We start from the raw sequence: 18,397 nt of genomic DNA on the forward strand, positions 1-18,397 counted from the left end.
AGAGACAACCTCTCACTTTGTAGATCAAGCTGGCTTCGAATTCATAGGCAGTAACTGTCTCAGCTTCCCAAGTCCTAGGATTATACCTTTCTCCTTCGTATCATCTTTAAATTTTTTTAAAAAAGATTTATGTATTTAGTGTGTGTGTCTGAACGTACAACTGTACCTCCTGTGTGCAGATGCCAAGGGAGGTCAGAAAGGAGCATCACACACATGCCAGCCTCCTATGTAGTGCTGGGAACCAAACCCAGGTTCTCTTCAGCGGGCTCCTTCATTCTCAAGTTGCACACTCGGAAGTCGGACTTTGCCCCTCAGCACGATTTTTGCCATGTTCTGAGCCTTCCTTTTGTCTACCACTATGGCCACTATGTGTAGTTTCACAGTACCTTGTAAGAGATACCCACATACCTGTTCAACCTTGAGCCACAAGCTCTAAATGGGGGAGAATGGAATGTTTGTGCTGTAACTGGGAGGAGTTGAGAACCACATCCTCACTGCCTAGAGCCACTCAGCTGTGAAGCAGAGGCTGCTTATTAAATCTCAGGGAGCATTGCTCTGTGTCCCCTGCCCCCTGCAGCCTGGCAGCCCCGCCCCCAGCCTACTCATGGCATTTGACTCCTTCCCCTCAGTGGCAAGCCTAGAGGCACCAACCACGCCAGAGCATCCTGGATCTCTGTAGGTTCTCCTCTTTGGAAGGTCTTGTATCTCTACAGCAGCGCAGCCAGTAGTGCCCCAGACTAGCGAGAGCCGTAGCAAGTGGCGCCCTCTAGTGTTACAGCTCCCACCCAGGCCTCCGGTAACAGGATCCTTAGCTATAGGGCCCTGTTACACATACCTGTAGCTCTTACTTACACCTAGGTACCAGGACCCTACGCTCTACAATGTTACAACTCTTATTAGGCACAGGAAGGCAGGGATCCCAAGCCTTGGCAGCAGCCGGTATTCCAGCTCTTGAACCTAGGGAGTCTGAGACCCTTGGCCCTCAAGGTCTGACAGCACCTTAAAGTATTCCAGTGCAGCACGAATAATAAAAACCCAGGGACAGATACTGGGGTTCAACCGAAAGATCAGAAAAGCAAAGTAGCAAGCCACTGGCTCTTATCTCTACCTCAGACCAAAATGGCAACCCTGCCTCCATGGATCCCCAGAATGAGACTGTGCTCGAGAGCTGTCTCCTCCAGTCTTATATTCCTCTCCAGTGCTAGGATTAAGGGCATGCACCACTACCGGCCAGCCTCTATAGTTAACTAGTGTAGCTGCTGGGATTAAAGGTGTGTGCCACCTTTAAGACTGACCAGTGGGGTTGTTTGACTCTGATCTTCAGGCAGTCTTTATTAAAATATAATGAAGTTTCACTACATTCCAGTAACCAGGTCCAAGTGTTTCCCTTTGCAGGCCTGCTTTCTCTAGCCTGGCTCCCACTCACGCCTTCCGTCATCCTTGTCCCTGTGCTGGCCACTCCGGCTGTCCAGTGCCTTCTTTCACTGCCAAGCAGCTGCCTCTCACTGCTTTTGCAGCTCAGCCTTCTGACTACTCAGCTTTGGCTGTTGCTGCTCTCTTGTTTTCACTAAGATAAGCTGCTTATTGGACGTAATGTTGGGACGCCAAGGGAGGCAGCACACTGTGGGAGGGGGTCCTCCCACTGTGTGACCGAACAGTCTGTTTATATAGTCAGAGAAGGGGTGTCGCGCGTTGTTGAGCTTTCTTTTACTCTACCCTCACGTTGGAACACCAAAAGATTGTCATTGGTTTTTAACTCTTTTTTGACTCTTTTGGGGGCCTGCCACCCATCTCCCAAATAAATCACACACGGAGTCTTATTCTTTCTTATAAATGCCCAGCCTTAGCCTGGCTTGTTTCTATCCAGCTTTTCTTATGTTAAATTATCCCATCTACCTTTTACCTCCAGGCTTTTTTCCTTTTCTCACTTCTGCATCTTTCACACTTACTAGGTGGCTGGCTGATCCCCAGTGTCCCCTCCTCCTCTGTTTATCCTCTCTACCTGCCAGCCCCGCCTATCCTTGCTTCTGCCTTGCTATTGGCCATTCAGTGCTTTATTAGCCCATCAGGTGTTTTAGACAGGCAAAGAGTCACAGCTTCACAGAGTTAAACAAATGCAACATAAACAAAAGCAACACATCTTTACATCATTAAACAATGTTCCAGAGCATAAACAAATGTAACACACCTTAAAATAATCTACAACAGGGTGGCACCAATCACAGAAAACTTCACATGCAAATGAGGGTTTGCATTTTCACCAATCATGTATCACCCTGCTAGGTCACCAGGTGGGAGGCCCTTCATCTGGCCTAAGTGGAAATGTTTGTCGGTTACCTAGAGCTCCACAGGCTTGTGACAACGAGTAGTTTGTGACTGCCTGGGAAACAACCCTGGCTGAGGTTGTACCTTCAAGAGCCAAAGCAATGGGTTGCAATAGCTGGATAGGTTTCTAAGGTTGTTCAGAATGGCTGGTGCTGCCGTAAGGTAGTCTAACTGGCGATCTTTCTGCCTAGGACAGCCAGGACAGCCCACCCTGGTCTGGTTATGGCATCCCTCACCCCACCCCATTAATGCCTTTGTTTTTATGTATATATACACCAGAAATGACCATCAGAAGGAATACTTAAGAAATCAGCAGATCTTTGATAAAAGCTTAGCCATCCTCAACGCCTGCCTGTACCAGGGAGGGGTGGGTTTCTTGTTTGTCTTACGTCACCCTCCCCTGCCCTATGTCTATTAAATGGGCCGATATGTAGACAGTGCACTCTTGCTCACAGCCAAAGCCCGAGAAGCAGCTCTAGACAGTGTGTATGGCACCTAATACAGTGTAGGGGCTCAGCAAATATAGGTTAAGTTTATTAATAAAATACTGGCTTGAAGAACTACAGCGCTCATTGGTTTTTATGTCAATTTGACACAAGCTGGAGTCATTTTGGAGGAGGGAACTTCAGCCAAATACCTGGCCCCCCCAGATGGGCCTGTGGGCAAACCTGTGTTGCATTTTCTTGATTGATGAGGGGCGTGGGAGGGCCTGGCTCATTTGGGCACTGCTGCCCTGCACTGGTGGTCCTGGTTTCTCTAGGAAAGCAGGTTGATCAAGCCACAAGGAGCAAGCAGCCTCCTCCGTGGCCTCTGTATCAGCTCCTGTGCCGACTTCCCTAGACGATGGATTTAGAAGTTGTAAAGTGAAATAAACCTTTTCCTCCCCGAGTTACCTTTGGTCATATTTTACGACAGCAATAGAAACCTAAGTAGGACATTAACAAAAATACAAGCAACTAATGACATTTCTTACTGTATCAATAAAGGGTAGCTGACGGAATGTATCACACAAGGGTTTTACAGCTGAAAGAAACCAGGTAAATTTAACCCAGCCAGACTGTACAATGACTCGTTTGAAGTGAATACTGGCTAATGTGAGAGTCAACCCAGTTTAACAAACACAACGCACCATGCCCACACTGGATCCAGAAATGACTGAGACACCCAGTGTTGCAGGAGCTCCTTCCGCTCCTTCAGCCAATAGCCGCTGAGATACCAGCCCATTGGGGCGTGGTCTCTCTTTAAAGAGAAGGAGCGGAAGGAGCTCCCGCAACAACCCAGTGCTCCTATTCCTGTGGATCTGCTGTGCCAGTGCAGAGGGACCATAAAATGGGGTTTCAGCCCTTGATGTCCCCAAGGTCTCTTCTCCCACCCTCCTGAGCAGTCATGCTTCAAAAGAGTGTGACTTCTGTTTTGTCAAACCAGGTGCCTGTTTCCTCATGTCTCTTCCTGTTTGCTTGATGTATCATTAGTAGGCATGTGTGAGATGGTAGGTGGTGTGTGTGCATGCCACGGTGTGTCCACGGATGTCAGAAGACAACCCTTTAGTGTCTGCTTGCTCCTTCCACCGCGACTCCAGGACTGGACTCAGGTAGTAAGGCTGTCAAGGCAAGGAGAGCACCACTGAGCCGTCTCACCAACCCTCCTGCTTCTCACCTTTGTTCTCTCTGCTGCACTGCACCCCAAACTCCTTTCCTGAGGGCACACTTTTCCCCTGCCTTGGAGGACCCCTTGATGCTACCCTCTTTATTACCAGTCTTGTGCTCTGGCTCCTCCTCCTGGCTCCATAAGGTAACCATCTTCAAAACTAGCTTCTCCATCTCCATTCCTCTGGTTCCCTAAAGGCCAGGGAAGTGGCCATCTCCTGTGCCGTGGCTTCAATTATTTTCTCTATCCTAGAGTCTTGTAATAAATTTATGTCCCCTCTTAATGCTCAGAAGTGCCTCAGAATGTGACTTTGCTGGACATACGTAGAATGGGATGGGCCCTATCCAATAGGCCCCATGTCCTGATGAAAAAATGGAAGTATCTTATTGGCGCTCCTATTGCTGCGATACAACGCCACGAGCAAGGCAGCTTATAAAAGGAGGCAGTTAATTTGCTTTTCGTTTCAGAGGTTAGAGTCCACGATGGTGGAGTGAGGCTCACATATTGCTTGATCAGCAACCATGCGACAGAGAGAAAGCTCTAAGAATTCCATAAATCTTCTGAAACCTCAAAGCCACCCCCAGTGACACACCTTTCCTCCAACAAGGTCATGCTTCCTAATCCTTTCCAAACGGTCCCCACAACTGGGGACAAAGCATTCAAATATATGGGCATATGGGAGGCATCCTCACTGAAACTACCACACACAGGACAGAGCAGCCTGGAGGGACACAGCCCAGGGAGCCAAAGTGGCTCCAGTCACCCACATGATGGCTGCAGGTCTCCATTCCATCCCTGGACCATGTGCCCCGGTACAGCTATGAACTCAGCCCAAGACAAAATCACAAACTTAAGATATGAGATTTTTTTGTAACTTGATTGCATAGTTCCCAAAGATGAATGTTGTGGATGACATCATCATGTTACAAGGCCAAAAAGACTGAGCATCCCTGTAAATCATCAGTTTGTGGTCTGTCAGCCTAGCGGCCCTAGGAAACAAACCCACTCCCAAATGCCTGCTCTCCGAGGCCTCGGTTTGCTTGCCCAGTTGTCTGTGCCACTCCTCCGCTCAGTGTCCACCAGAGACAGCAGATGGCAGCTAGTGAAAACGGGAACCAGGTGCCCCACGCGCCGTTCTGTCTTGGCTCTGCTCTGACCAACCCTGTAGTCTTGGTAGTTCATTTAACCTCCCTGTACCTCAGTTACCTCATGTGTGATATGAAACTATTGGTGCCTATTTGTGATGGTTAATTTTGATTGCCAGCTTGATTGTGGAAAAAGGAAGCCTAGGGTATTGATGAGATATTGGTGAGGCATTTTACCCTCGGGGGATAAATGAGACATCAGGAAGCATTTAGATCAGGGTTTCCACTGAATTCAGTCCAGGAAGTGCTGCCTGAGACTGGCAGGTCCAGAGAAGGGGAGAGAATGCGGATGGTAATCTCCAGCTCCTCTCCTGAGACTCCAACCCTATTCCAAAGGCATCTTGTGTCTCTTGTTCCAGCCAGGTGACCCACAGCACTAGAATCTCCTACTGACCGCCACCTCCTTCCTTCCCGTGGCTGGTGTCCTCGGGGTTGTTTCCAGGGTTGTTGTCACATCCTCTTCAGCCACGTGTGTGTCCAGCGACCTGCATCTGACCCTCTGTTTTACTGTTAGACACGATTAAGACATAAGTACTAGTAGAAAGCAGAGGAAAATAGTTTCTATTTCTTATTTTATTTATTTTATGTGTATGGATGTTTTGTCTGCACGTGTGTCCGTGCACCACATTTGTGCCTGCTGCCCACAGAGATCAGAAAGTCAGGTCCCCTGGGACTGGAATTACTGATGGTTGTGAGCTGCCATGTAAGTGCTGGGAATTGAGCCCAGGCCCTCTAGAAGAGCAGCCGTGCTCTCAAACACTGAGCCATCTCTCCGGCTCCAGTTTCTACTTTCTCTACAGATAACTATTCCTTCCAAGTGTTTTTAGAAATGAGTCAGCCTGGCAGTGGTGGCCCACTCCTTTAATCCCAGCACTCAGGAGGCAGAGGCCAGTGGATCTCTGTGAGTTCAAGGCCAGCATGGTCTACAGAGGGCACTTGGGGCATCTGGAGAGTGTGGGTACAGGTTCACTCCAGTGTTCCTGGTGGACATGCTATTCAATTACAAACTGATCCTTAGCCTCTCTGGGAAGTTGGCAGCTAGGTGTGGTCAGCAAACATCCAGGAAGGATCTTTCAATTTCAAGAGGGTCCTGACACAGAGACCTGCAGAAAGAGAAGGGGCTGGAGCAGACAGAGTGCAAGAGGACAGAGATGTGTCAAGTTGTGTTTGGCCTGAGAGATCTCTTCAAGGTCACAAATGAATTAGTTGCAACACAAAAGGGCCAGGCTAGGAGGATCCCTGCAAGGTCAGCCTTAATACTACCGAAACTACAGATAAAAACCTGTAAAGAGGAGAGAGAAGAGAAGAGAGGAGAGGAGGGGAGGGAGAAAAAAAGAAAAGAGGAAGGGAGCCATAGAAAGGAAGGAGGGAGGGAAGGAAGGACGGACAGAAAAGTAAGCAAGCTATCTGGGCTTGGTGCCACTAGCCTGGAATCCCAGTTTTCTGGAGACTGAGGCAGGAGGATCACCGCCAGTTCAAGAATATTACAGCCTACAGAGTAGGATTTATTCTCTGAGAGAGTAATTAATAAGGCCGGGTCCTGTTTTACTGGGCTCCTCCCTAGTTGCTGACTGTGCTCCGCCCCGCCGTCCTCCCGCCGGCTCCAGGCGGTCCATGGCGCGCCCCGCGCCTGGGTGGCGGCTGCGGCCGCTGGCGGCGCTCGCCCTGGTGCTGGCTCTGACTCCGGTGGCCACAGCCCGCGCTGGGCAGACGCCGCGCCCCGCAGAGCGCGGGCCCCCGGTGCGGCTCTTCACGGAGGAGGAGCTGGCCCGCTACAGCGGCGAGGAGGTAGGCGGCGAGCCTGGGCCGGCTGCTGTCCCCAGGCCCCAGCTGGTGGCAGGGGACCCGCGCGAGGCCCTTGGTCCTTGGTGGAGGCCCGGCGCTGCCCTTATGCCCCACCCCGCGCTTCCCTTGCCCCGCCTTGTCGCCGTGGTTTGAGTACAGACCTCAGACCCTTCTAGATTTTAGTGTGAGTGTGGCCTGGGGCCATACGGCCTATGGTTTGTGCAGTGGCCAGCCAGAGCGCGCTCCCTGGGCTAGGGAGACTGGGGCGGGCCAGGATGGTCCAGCCCTTTTAAGCCCTTCCTTTTCCTGCTCCGGAGTCCTAGGCCTTCTGGAGCCCTCCCATTAGACCCCATTTAGTGTCTGGGCTCGTGGGGATGAATGCAGAGGGGGAACAACGCTCCCCCATAGGGGCGGCAGCTTTAGGTAGGGAGGAAGCCATGCGTTGTCCCCTGCCTTTACTGCCAGGGAAACTGAAGCGCTCAGTGGCTCTGGAGGGAGGGACCTGTGTTGCTTTGCTCAGTCTCTCTGGGCTGTGCTCCCTAGTACCTCTGTTTTAGCTGGCTTTACACAGACCGAATATGCAGGGGTCCTTATGGATGACAATTTAGGACAGCAGTTCTCAACCTGTGGGTCGCAGAGCCTTTCACAGGGGTCCCCTAAGACTATCGGAAAACATAGATATTTACATTACGATTCATAATGATAGCAAAATTAGAGTTATGAAATAGCAACAAAATAATTTTATGGTTGGGGATCACCACAACATGAGGAACTGTATTAAAGGTTACAACATTAGGAAGATTGAGAACCACTGGTTTAGACCCATGGGTCCATGAGGACAAGGATAGGAACATGATGGTGGTGGTGGTGGGGCAGATGGTGTTAAAGCTCTTGGTGCAGATGCTCACACGTGCAGAGAACACTTAGCAAGGCGTTGTATTCCTCCCTATCCACCGGGATGCCTCACAACTTGCACGGGGTGTGCAGTGGGCTTTTCGTGGAGCACTATGCATGGGAGCATCACGCATGGGAGCACCACGCATGGGAGCACCCAGTGTAGCTGGGGAAGAACCCAGGGTTTCTAGTGGGCAGACGACTGGCTCATGATTGTTTGCTGCCAGGGAAAGGGTATATTCAAGGGGAAGAGATAGCGTAAAGAACCCAGGAGTGGATTCGTCTTTAATATCTGTGAACTGCCCTCTACAGAGTTTGCGTTCATCCATGTATGGGGGTTCTTGAGCCTCCCCCCCCAGCACATTCCAAGGAAGGGCACACCCAGGGACTACGGGAGAAGGACTAAGACCCTAGGTTTCATATTAATCATACTGTGGATTGAGACTTAAGGGTGGAGAGCCATAGCATGAGGTGGGAGGAGCCAGGGAAGGAGTTGCTGGGAGCAGAGGCAGAGGAGTGCCCTGGGTAGTTAGCGGAGCTGTGGGGTGCCAGAAATGGCTCTGGTCTATGCCATGGGTCCTGAGGAATTATCCCCACCACCCCCAGTAGCATCGTGGTTTGTGTGGTACGTTATTTGGTCATGCTAAAACTTAAACCTTTACATGGTACCTGGGCTTGTGATTTAGGCCAAGTCACTAAGCCTCACAGCTGCCATATTTTCAACAGAATGGTATTGGCATCGGGGAGGAGATATTATTACAACGGTTTCAGATGGTGGGGCTGGCTAATCAGGCAGCTGAACCAGGAAGGAGGCTGGAATTCTCCAGCAAGTCCATCCTTCCTTATGTCTTTCCTCTCTCTCTCTCTCTCTCTCTCTCTCTCTCTCTCTCTCTCTCTCTCTCTCTCCCTCCCTCCCTCCCTCCCTCCCTCCCTTCCTTTCTCCCTGGAAGGGTCTGTTGAGACAGGGTCTTACTATGTAGTTCTGGCTGTCCTGGACTCACTATGCAGGCCAGGGTGGCCGAAGAACTCACACTGATCTCAGGCAGGCACCACCATGCCCGGCTAGGGAGCATGCCTTTTTCCTCAGGGAACCTCGTGACCTTTCTGTGGGCTGGACCAGGTCACACCCACCCAGATTATCTACGATGACTTCCTGTGTGTAAAGCCACCTGCCATAGAGCTTGTTTGACGGTTAACCGAGAGCGCTGAAGGCAACCTCAGACCAGCCACTTGTGTTTCCTTCCACTTTCTATTATTTTCTTCTATCCCTTTTAGTTTGTTGGTAAATCCCTCTTCTGTGACCCTCAGCTAGGTCATGGGTAACAAATGCCTGCAGTACTACAGGAAGGCAGTTTTCAAAAAAAAAAAAAAAAAAAAAACCCACCCACAGCAGGTTCCCTCTAAAGAGGAGTGTTGAGGAGCTGGTCTGGCTCAGCCCTGACTTGGGCCCAGAGGATGGTGAGGTGCGGGTACTCTGACCAGCTATGCCCACAGTCTACTCACTTCCTCTCTGCCCAATGCTTCCACGGCCCCTGAGGCACTTGCCATTGACCTCTGCTTGGCCAGAGACAGGCAGAAATGCCAGATGGTGAGGCCACCGCATGTCTCAGATAAAGGACAGTGAAAGCTCCCGTCCCTTCCTGCCATGCATGTTTTTCTGGAGCCCTGGCTCTTGAGCAACTTTGGGTCCCTACTCACTGTCCCCCTACATCCAGGCAAGTTCTCTCCGGGCTAAGGATGCCCTCTGGTGGACAGAGAGGGCAGGAGGAACCTTGTGCTCCAAATCTCCCTGTGGTCCTGCCTTCCCCTCTGAGTTACTCCTCCTTATCACATCTTATCCTTGGGACCAAACAGCCTTACTCAGCAGGGTGTGTGGGGCAAGCCTGGAACCCCAACCCTCAGGAGAACCGGGTTCAGGGCTAGCCTAGAGAGCTCTCGTGCTCTCTCTCCCTCTCTCTCTGACACACAGACAGACAGACACACAGACACGCACAACTAACAGTCTCAACCATAACGAGTGTGTTTGAGCATCTTCTAGACTCCTTCCAGCTTTAAAGTCAAAGTCCCTGTAAGCAATTTTGGAATTAATTTTCATTGTTCTAGTTTTTGAGACAAGGTCTTGCTATCTGGCCCTGTATGTAGGGTTTCTATTGCTATGATGCAGCACAATGGCCAGAGGGTTTATTTCCTCTTACTCTTCCACTTCACACTCTGCTGCTGGAGGAGGTCAGGGTAGGAACTCAAGCAGAGCAGGAACCTGGGGGCAAGAATGGAAGCAAAAGTCACAGAGGGGTGGGGCTTACTGGGTTGCTCCTTACAGCTTGCTCAGCCTGCTTTCTTATACCCCAGGCTCCGCCACAGTGGGCTGGGCCCTCCCACGTCAATCAAGAATATGAACCGCTAGCCAGCCTATAGCCAGTCTTACGTAGATAGTTTTCAGTTGAGCTTTCCTCCTCCAAAATGTCCTTAGCTTATGTCAAGTTGACATAAAACTAGCCAGCCCACCATGGCTGGCCAGGAACTCACTCTGTAGACCAGGTTGGCCTCAAACTCACAGAGATCACCTGCCTCTGCCTCTTGGATGCTGGAATTTAAGGTGGCACACCTACACCTAGCTGGAATTACATTTAAAATACATTTCCATTAGGAAAACACCAGTCTTCCTTCTTGGTTATCTGATTCTTCTTGAGTTTACAAATCTTTTTTTTTTTATCATATGAGCCCGGGGTTCGAACTCTGGACCTCGCTCACATCAGCGCCAGGCGCTTAACAGACTGAGCTATTGCCTAGCTTGCGAGTTTGCAAATCTTAAAACTTAGATTAGGCTCTTCCAGTTTGTCGTCATCTCTCTCGAGTGACAGCCACCAAAATGATGTTCAATCCTTTTGTGAGTTCTGACCAAAGCAATAACTGGAAAAGGCATTCCAATGTTGCTTCCCACATGTAGAAGAACATGTCTTCCTCTGTAGGGGAATGTGGTACAGTAGTGGTATTGGGATATCCTGACTTATTGGGAAGCCAGGAAATACTTAGAACTGCAATAGGTCAGCTCTGGAGGGGTAGAGCGGCAATAGAACAGCTCTGGGAGGGGTGTGTAGAGCCTCAATAGGTCAGCTCTGGAGGCTGGAGCTGCAATGGGACAGCTCAGCCCTGGAGGAAAGGTGTCCTGACTATTGGGAAGCCAGGCTACCTAAAACCGCAATAGGACCCCTCTGGAACCATAAGCCCAGATAAACTAATACATGGTATTGCCATGGCAACAGAAAAGCAGCCGATAGGAAGCAATTACGTCACAGGCTGGTGCTGTGATGACCCGCCGCCTTTTCTAGCTGTAACCATCATCATCATCATCATCATCATCATCATCCTCATCATCATCTCTCCAGGCTCAAATAAATCCTTTTTTTAAAAGAAGCAAAATAAAAAGTGGCATGTTTAAACTCATGTGTGTTTATTGGTGATGGGATTATGTTCTGACTGAAATCATCCAGCTTTGGTGAATGGGTGGGTATGACATTGTCTGAGAGGTGGTGAGCCTGCCAGGACCAAGCCTTGCAGCTCACCACCTTTCCTGACCCAGCTTGTGGCAAGCACTCCTAGCTACCTGTTAGAGAGAGCCAGTGTTTCTCCCCTGCCCCTCACGCCTCTCCCCTGCTTTCCAGGAGGATCAGCCCATCTACTTGGCGGTGAAGGGAGTGGTGTTTGATGTCAGCTCTGGAAAGGGTAAGTGGCTCTTTCTGGGGAACACAGGGCTGGAGCAGGTGCCTGGAGGAACGAGGCAAGGGGTCTTATCAGGCAAAGCCTTTCCCTTCCCTCTGAAAGGCCAGGATGGAGCTAACCCGACAGTGTTTCACCAAAAGAGGTCTTATCTACTTAGTACTTCCTGGCCATACCAGTTCCTGTTTGAAGGCTGTGGAATCCAGTTCAAACCTATGAGCACTATAGCTGAAGGCAGAAACATGCCCCTTAGCTGAGAGTTCTGTTCTAGAAGGCAATAGAACACTGCTTCCTGAGGGGCTTGATTTTTAAATAATTTTTTTAATTTTTATTTTACATATGGGTGTTTTGCCTGCATGTGTGTCTGAGTAGCATGTGCATCCAGTGCTCACAGAAGCCAGAAGAGGACATTGGATCCCTGGAACTGAGTTACAGGTGGTTGTGAGCCATCATCTGGGTGCTGGGAACTGAACCTGGGTCCTGGACAAGAGCCAGTGCTCTTAACCACTGAGCCATCTCTCCAGCCCCAGGAGGTGGGTTTCATGAATCATCCTGTAAGTCCACATAGTAGGGGACTTGGCTTCCTGAGGCATTTGAGACCAGAGGATCTTCTTGTCTGTATTTGTGTATACATCTCCATACACAGATACACACAGAGATAGATGATAGATAGATACATACATACATACATACATACATAGAGACAAACACACCATATGCACACACCATATACACAACATACATAACACACACACACGATTGAACCCAGGACTTTATGTATGATAAAGTCATACTTTGTCATAGTTTAAGAACAATAAAGGTAGACCAGTAGACAATCAGTCTACCATTGAGCCACACACCAAACCCCTCCTCCTTTTTAAAATACTTACTCTGGGGTGGGTGCAGGTTAGCCTTGAACGTGCAATCCTGTGTCAGCCTCCTTCTTAGCTGTGATTGCAGGCCTGCATCATTAGGTGTGACATGCATTTTAACTTTCAAAGAGATTGCATTGTGTGTTTTCTGCAAACTACCACTCAGTCGTGGTATGTCTCCCTCATGTTCTGGATTAGTGGAGCACCATTCTGAATTGGTGGAGCACCATTCTGGATTGGTGGAGCACCATTTTGAATTAGTGGAGCACCATTCTGGGTTGGTGGAGCACCATTCTGGGTTGGTGGAGCAGCATTCTGAATTAGTGGAGCACCGTTCTGGGTTACTGGACCACCATTCTAGATTGGTGGAGTACCATTCGGGGTTGGTGGAGCACCATTCTAGATTCATGGAGCACCATTCTGGGTTGGTGGAGTACCATGTGGACTCAGGCCTTCCATCTGCCCTGCTGTGTTCCTTCTCAGTACTACAGCCCTTTCTGAGGATGAGGGAAGCCTGTAGAACTCCCAAGTAGGTCCTGGCTGCTCTCCACGCACCCACTCTCTCCCCCTCCACCCCCTGCAGAGTTTTATGGGCGAGGAGCCTCCTACAATGCCTTGACTGGGAAAGACTCCACCAGAGCAGTGGCCAAGATGTCACTGGATCCTGCGGACCTCACTCACGACACTGTAAGCTGATGAGTGTTGTCAGAATGCACTGCTCCGCTCCCATGCCGTGGGCTTCGTTCTTGGCTATTGTTTGTTGTTTTCTTAAGATGGGGTCTCACTGTGTAGCACCATCTGGGCTGCAACTCTCTATGTAGACCAGGCTGGCCTCAAACTCACCAGACTCCCTCTGCCTCCCAACGGCTGAGATTAAAGATTGACACCACTAAACCCAGCTAATTTTTTTAAATAATGTGTTTACTTATATTTTCTGTGTATGGTGTTTTCCCTGCATGCATGTCTGTGTGAGGGAGTCAGATCCCCTGGAACTGGAGCAGACAGCTGTGAGCTGCCATGTGGGGGCTGGGAATTGAACCCAGGTCCTCTGGATGAGCAGCCAATGCTGTTAACCACTGCTGGGTCATCCCTCCAGCCCCTGATTTTAGTTTTTTGTTTAAGTCTCTCGGTTAAACAAAGTTGTTTTATTTCTTTGGATTTGAACCCAGGCCCCCCACATGTAAGGCAAGTGCTCTGCCACTGGATAAGACCCTTAGCCCCCCAAACTTCCTAATAAGCCCATTAACTAGCTTATGTTGTATGGTGGCCAAACACTTTCTTAAAATTCACCATCTTACTGGGTCACCCCTACTTAGGAGCTCCCATGGCTCCTTTCCGCTTGCAGACTTAAGTCCAAACTCTGTGTGGACTTGTCATCCAACCTGGCAGACTTCACTGCATGTCCCCTGCCTGCCCAGAAGCTTGGTACCCCTGTGGTCTGCACCCCATCTATACCCCACCTCCAAGTCTTAGTTGTAGGAGCTGCCATAGCTTAGTGGATGCTTTGTGTAGAAGGAAACAGCATTTTTAAAATGGGTCTGGTTATAGCCAAGTCATGGCTAGGGCATGTGGCAGAGAAAACCCATACTCCTCATGAGGAAGCAGAAGAGAGGGGAAGTGGCCAGTGTCCCATAATTCTTCAATGTAAGCACCTCTCGGTAGGCCCCACCCCTTAAAGGCTCTATCACCTCCCAGCTCCATCCTGGAGATCAAACCATTGCTGGGGACCTTTCATAAAGTGACACTCTCCATCCAAATTACAGCAGACGGTGTACTCAAATGTGTAATAGTACAGAGAGGGAGACAGAGGCTACCCACCCAAGACTGGGTGTCCTGTGGATGATAATTCCTCTATCAGTTGACAGGCAAAGCTGATGAAGCCATTGCTCCCCTGTGTTCTTCCCCTGTACACACTCAGTGCACACACTCCCGGCACACACTCCCCTGCACATACTCCTGGCATACACTCCCCTGCACACACTTCCAGCAGTCACTCCCAGCACACACTCCCCTGCACACACTCCCAGCACACACTCCCTGTACACACTCCCTGCATACTCCCGCACACACTCCCTGCACTCCACCTCTGTTTGCAAAAGTTTCTGCCCGCCTGATCCTGCAGCCATTCAGTCCCCAAAAACACACAGAGGTCTATATTAATTATAAACTGGTTGGCCTATTAGCTCAGGCTTCTTATTAATTAATTCTTACATCTTACAGTAACCTATAATTCTTGTCTATGTTAGCCATGTGGCTTGGTACCTTTTTCAGTGAGGCGTTCTCATCTTGCTTCCCCTGCCTCTGACTGCAGACTGCATTTTTCCTCTTCCCAGAATTCTCCAATTCTGGTCGTCCCGCCTCTACTTCCTGCCTGGTCACCCCACCTCTACTTCCTGCCTGGCTACTGGCCAATAGGCGTTTTATTAAAACAGTACAAGACTATTGTCCCACAGCACACCTCTGTACATACACTTTGCATCTACACCCTGCACTATAAACCCTGCACACTCTGTGCACCTCCTGCATACAATGCTGCCCTCACATCCTGTAAACACCCTCACTTACCCTCTGCAAAAATACTTTAAAAGTCCATTGTCCATTACTTGATCCAAGATGGTTTTTCCATATATTTCTGTCAAGCGGGGGCACTGTGAACACAAAGGTGGTTTCCAGGGTGAGCCTCATTCCCTGCACCACAGATGTGCAGACCCCAGCAATTCCCCAAATGCAAGAAACACAACCACAGAATCTGTGATGGTGAGAACTGTGTTCTTGCTCGCTCCTAAAATGTTTTTTTTTAAAGTGTGTTTTTCTCTTGCTTTTGGGGCTTGGGCAGGTACTGCAGGGCAGAGAGAGGGAAGTGCCAGATACAATGTAGCCAAATTCAATTTTCTCACGTCCATCTCCCATTTCTTTCCCCCAGACGGGTCTCACAGCCAAGGAACTGGAGGCCCTAGATGACGTCTTCACCAGGGTGTACAAGGCCAAATACCCCATTGTTGGCTACACAGCGCGCCGCATTCTCAACGAGGACGGCAGCCCCAACCTGGACTTCAAGCCTGAAGACCAGCCCCATTTTGACATAAAGGATGAGTTCTGATGTCTAGCTGCAAAGGGCTGTTCTAGGGTGAGGTGGGGGGGGCGGGGTTAAATATCCCATGGAACAAGCCGGGGGAGCCTCTGGGACCCCTGCATTTGAATAAAGCTGATCTTATATGGGAGACTACTTTGTAATGTCCTTGGTCGGGGCTGTGCCTGCCTGAGTGTCCCTGCTTGCACAGCATCCATGGTGCTACTCCTAGCTGGAACTACAGGTCAGCATTGCTATCTGGGCGGTGGGGCTGTAAGGGACCTTCACTGCGTCTTCATTCGGTTCTGTGCTCCCCAAGTTCCCTGCCACAACCATGTGTACTTTGTAGTAAGGCTAAGAATAAATAAACACATCATTGCTGCAAAAGAACTCTGTCCCTGCACTTCATATGTCCAGCTTGCAGGGCTTAGGCGTGGGGTTCCTCTCATGTTCCTGCTGTCCTTGTCTGTCTGACAAGAGGCCGGGAGGTGAGGACCATGGAAGCAGCAGTGGGAACAAAGCAGAACTGGTGGAGGGATGATGGGAAATGAGTTTCTGTGGGGCCTGACCATGGTCAAAGATGTGGTAAGGCATCTGGAGTCCAGCACGGCAGAATGCTGGCGGCCACATCTCACACTGTCTATCAGGCCCAGGAGGAAACCCCGCTCCTGAGGGTATCGTCCCTGCTGGCGACACGGGCACCAGCATGCTGTAGAGTTGGACACTTTGCATTGGTATGGATCTTGGTTTATTGATACAAATTTAAGGTCAATTTTGTTATACTGTGTATATGTATTTCTGCTCTTGACTAAGGTATTGTGTTTGTGTAGCTCATTTAAAAATGTAATGTATAATTAAATAGAGATGGTTTTGGATTCCCCTCTGTATGCTTTGAATATCATTGGTTAATAAAGGAACTGCTTTGGGCCTATAGCAGAGCTATAGGGGAACAGACCTAGGCAGGAAAAATTAAGCTGAATGCTGGGAGAAAGAAAGTGTAGCCCCGCCAGAGACAGATGCCAGAACTTTACCCGGTAAGCCACTGACTGACACATGGCCATACACAGATTAATAGAGATGGGTTAAATTAATATGTAAGGGTTAGCCAATAAGAACAGGGCTGGAGAGACACCTTAGCAGTTAAGAGGACTTGCTGTTGCAGAGGACCCGAGTTCAGTGTCCAGCACCCGTGTCACATGGCTCAAACCATCTGTGACTCCAGTTCAGTGGATCTGATTCCCTCTCTTGGCTCCACGGCACTGGGCATGCACACAGAGCACACAAACACATCAAAGCAAACACTCAGACACATGGAAGATAAAAATAAATAGAAGTCTTTTTTTTTGAGACAGGTTTTCCCTGTAGTTTCTAGAGCCTGTCCTGGAACTAGCTCTTGTAGACCAGGCTGGCCTCGAACTCAGAGGTCTGCCTGCCTCTGCCTCCTGAGTGCTGGTATTAAAGGCGTGCGCCAATAAATAGAAGTCTTTATAAAATAAGTCCAGCCTGGTGTGATGGCACACACTTTAATCCCAGCACTCGGGAGGCAGGGACAGGTGGATCTCTGAGTTTGAGACAGAGTGAGTTCTAGGACAGCCAGGTCTACACAGAAAAACTCTGCCTCAAAAACACACAAGTGAGTCCAATAGTGATTGAATGTCTATACGAGTACGTTTGTGTGTGCATGTGTCTCTGTGTGTGTCTGCCTGTGTCTGTGTGTGTGCATGTCTCTAAGACTGTATGTGTGTGTGTGCATCTGTTTCTGTGTGTCTGCTTATGTCTATGTGTGTCTGCATGTCTCTAAGACTGTATGCGTGTGTTTGCATGTGTCTCTGTGTGACTGTGTGTGTGTGCCCTCTGTGGTTCCCTGTCACGTTACCTCTTTAGGTTTTCATGAGGCAGTACCTTTCTGTCCTGGGCTCTTCAGCACTGGCATGTAGCTGATGTGTATGGCCTTTAGGGATGGGTTTCAGAGTCACACCTGTGTTTGAATCCTGACTTCATCGCTTCAGCTCTGGAGAGGCTAGTTAGTGTCTTGGAGCTTTGGTTTCTTACTGTGTATGATGAGGGCAAAAACAGCTACAAGGTTGGCTGGGGACTAGGGGGAGACAGATGTGTGTTGTGCCCAGCTGGCTCCTGACACCTGTGAGGGCTACATTTCTCCATATTTGTCCCCTTCTGCTGCATGCCAGCCCCACCTTCCAGGCCAGCAGGCATCTTTCAGCAGTGGTATGGCCACGGGCAGGCAGAAGGCATTTAAGCGCATGCCCAGTGTTGGGGCAGCAGACTGGGATTTGGAGGAAGTGCAGATGGGCAGCAAGTGCCAGCCTGAGCCCGAACCCTAGCCTGGCTTTCCCGGTGGAGGGCTCTGCAACTTCAGGGCTCTTGGTTGCTCTATGGACCCTCCCTGCATCCCATGGGCAGTGGGAAAACTGGCCTCTCTCCGGAGAATGGCCTGAGCTGCATTTTTGCTACCCGGGGCCTCATCCCAACTGTTTCAGGCTGTGGGACAATGGTCTGTACCCTGTCAATTGTATTTTAATAAAACACTGATTGACCAGTAGCCAGGCAGGAAGTATAGGTGATACAACCAGGCAGGAAATATAGGCGGGGCAACAAGAACAGGAGGATTCTGGGAAGAGGAAAGATTCAGTCTGTAGTCATCACCCCAGCAGCAGAGGAGGCAAGTGAGAATGCCTCACTGATATTAGGTACCGAGACACGTGGCTAGCACAGACAAGAATAATGGGTTAATGTACGATGTAAGAAAGAGTTAATAAGAAGCCTGAGCTAATAGGCCAACCCGTTTATAATTAATGTAGACCTCTGTGTGTTTCTTTGGGACTGAACGACTACGGGACTGGGTGGGACAGAAACAGTTTCAGTGGCCCCAGCACACTTCTCCCCAAAGCCTCCCTGCTGACTCAGTTCTGGTCTGGCTCCCA

General features: G+C 49.8%; 1 protein-coding gene across 1 annotated transcript; it reads left to right on the top strand.

Moving 5' to 3' along the window:
- Nucleotides 1–6,708: 6,708 nt before the first annotated feature.
- Nucleotides 6,709–15,845, top strand: Nenf (neudesin neurotrophic factor). Its single transcript, XM_038349467.1, has 4 exons — nucleotides 6,709–6,905; nucleotides 11,459–11,519; nucleotides 12,969–13,072; nucleotides 15,309–15,845. The coding sequence occupies exons 1-4, from the start codon at nucleotides 6,732–6,734 to the stop codon at nucleotides 15,483–15,485; spliced, it is 516 nt and encodes a 171-aa protein (XP_038205395.1). The 5' UTR covers nucleotides 6,709–6,731; the 3' UTR covers nucleotides 15,486–15,845.
- The last annotated feature ends 2,552 nt before the right edge of the window (nucleotides 15,846–18,397 follow it).

This window comes from Arvicola amphibius, chromosome 12, assembly GCF_903992535.2.
Source record: "Arvicola amphibius chromosome 12, mArvAmp1.2, whole genome shotgun sequence".
NCBI lineage: Eukaryota > Metazoa > Chordata > Mammalia > Rodentia > Cricetidae > Arvicola > Arvicola amphibius.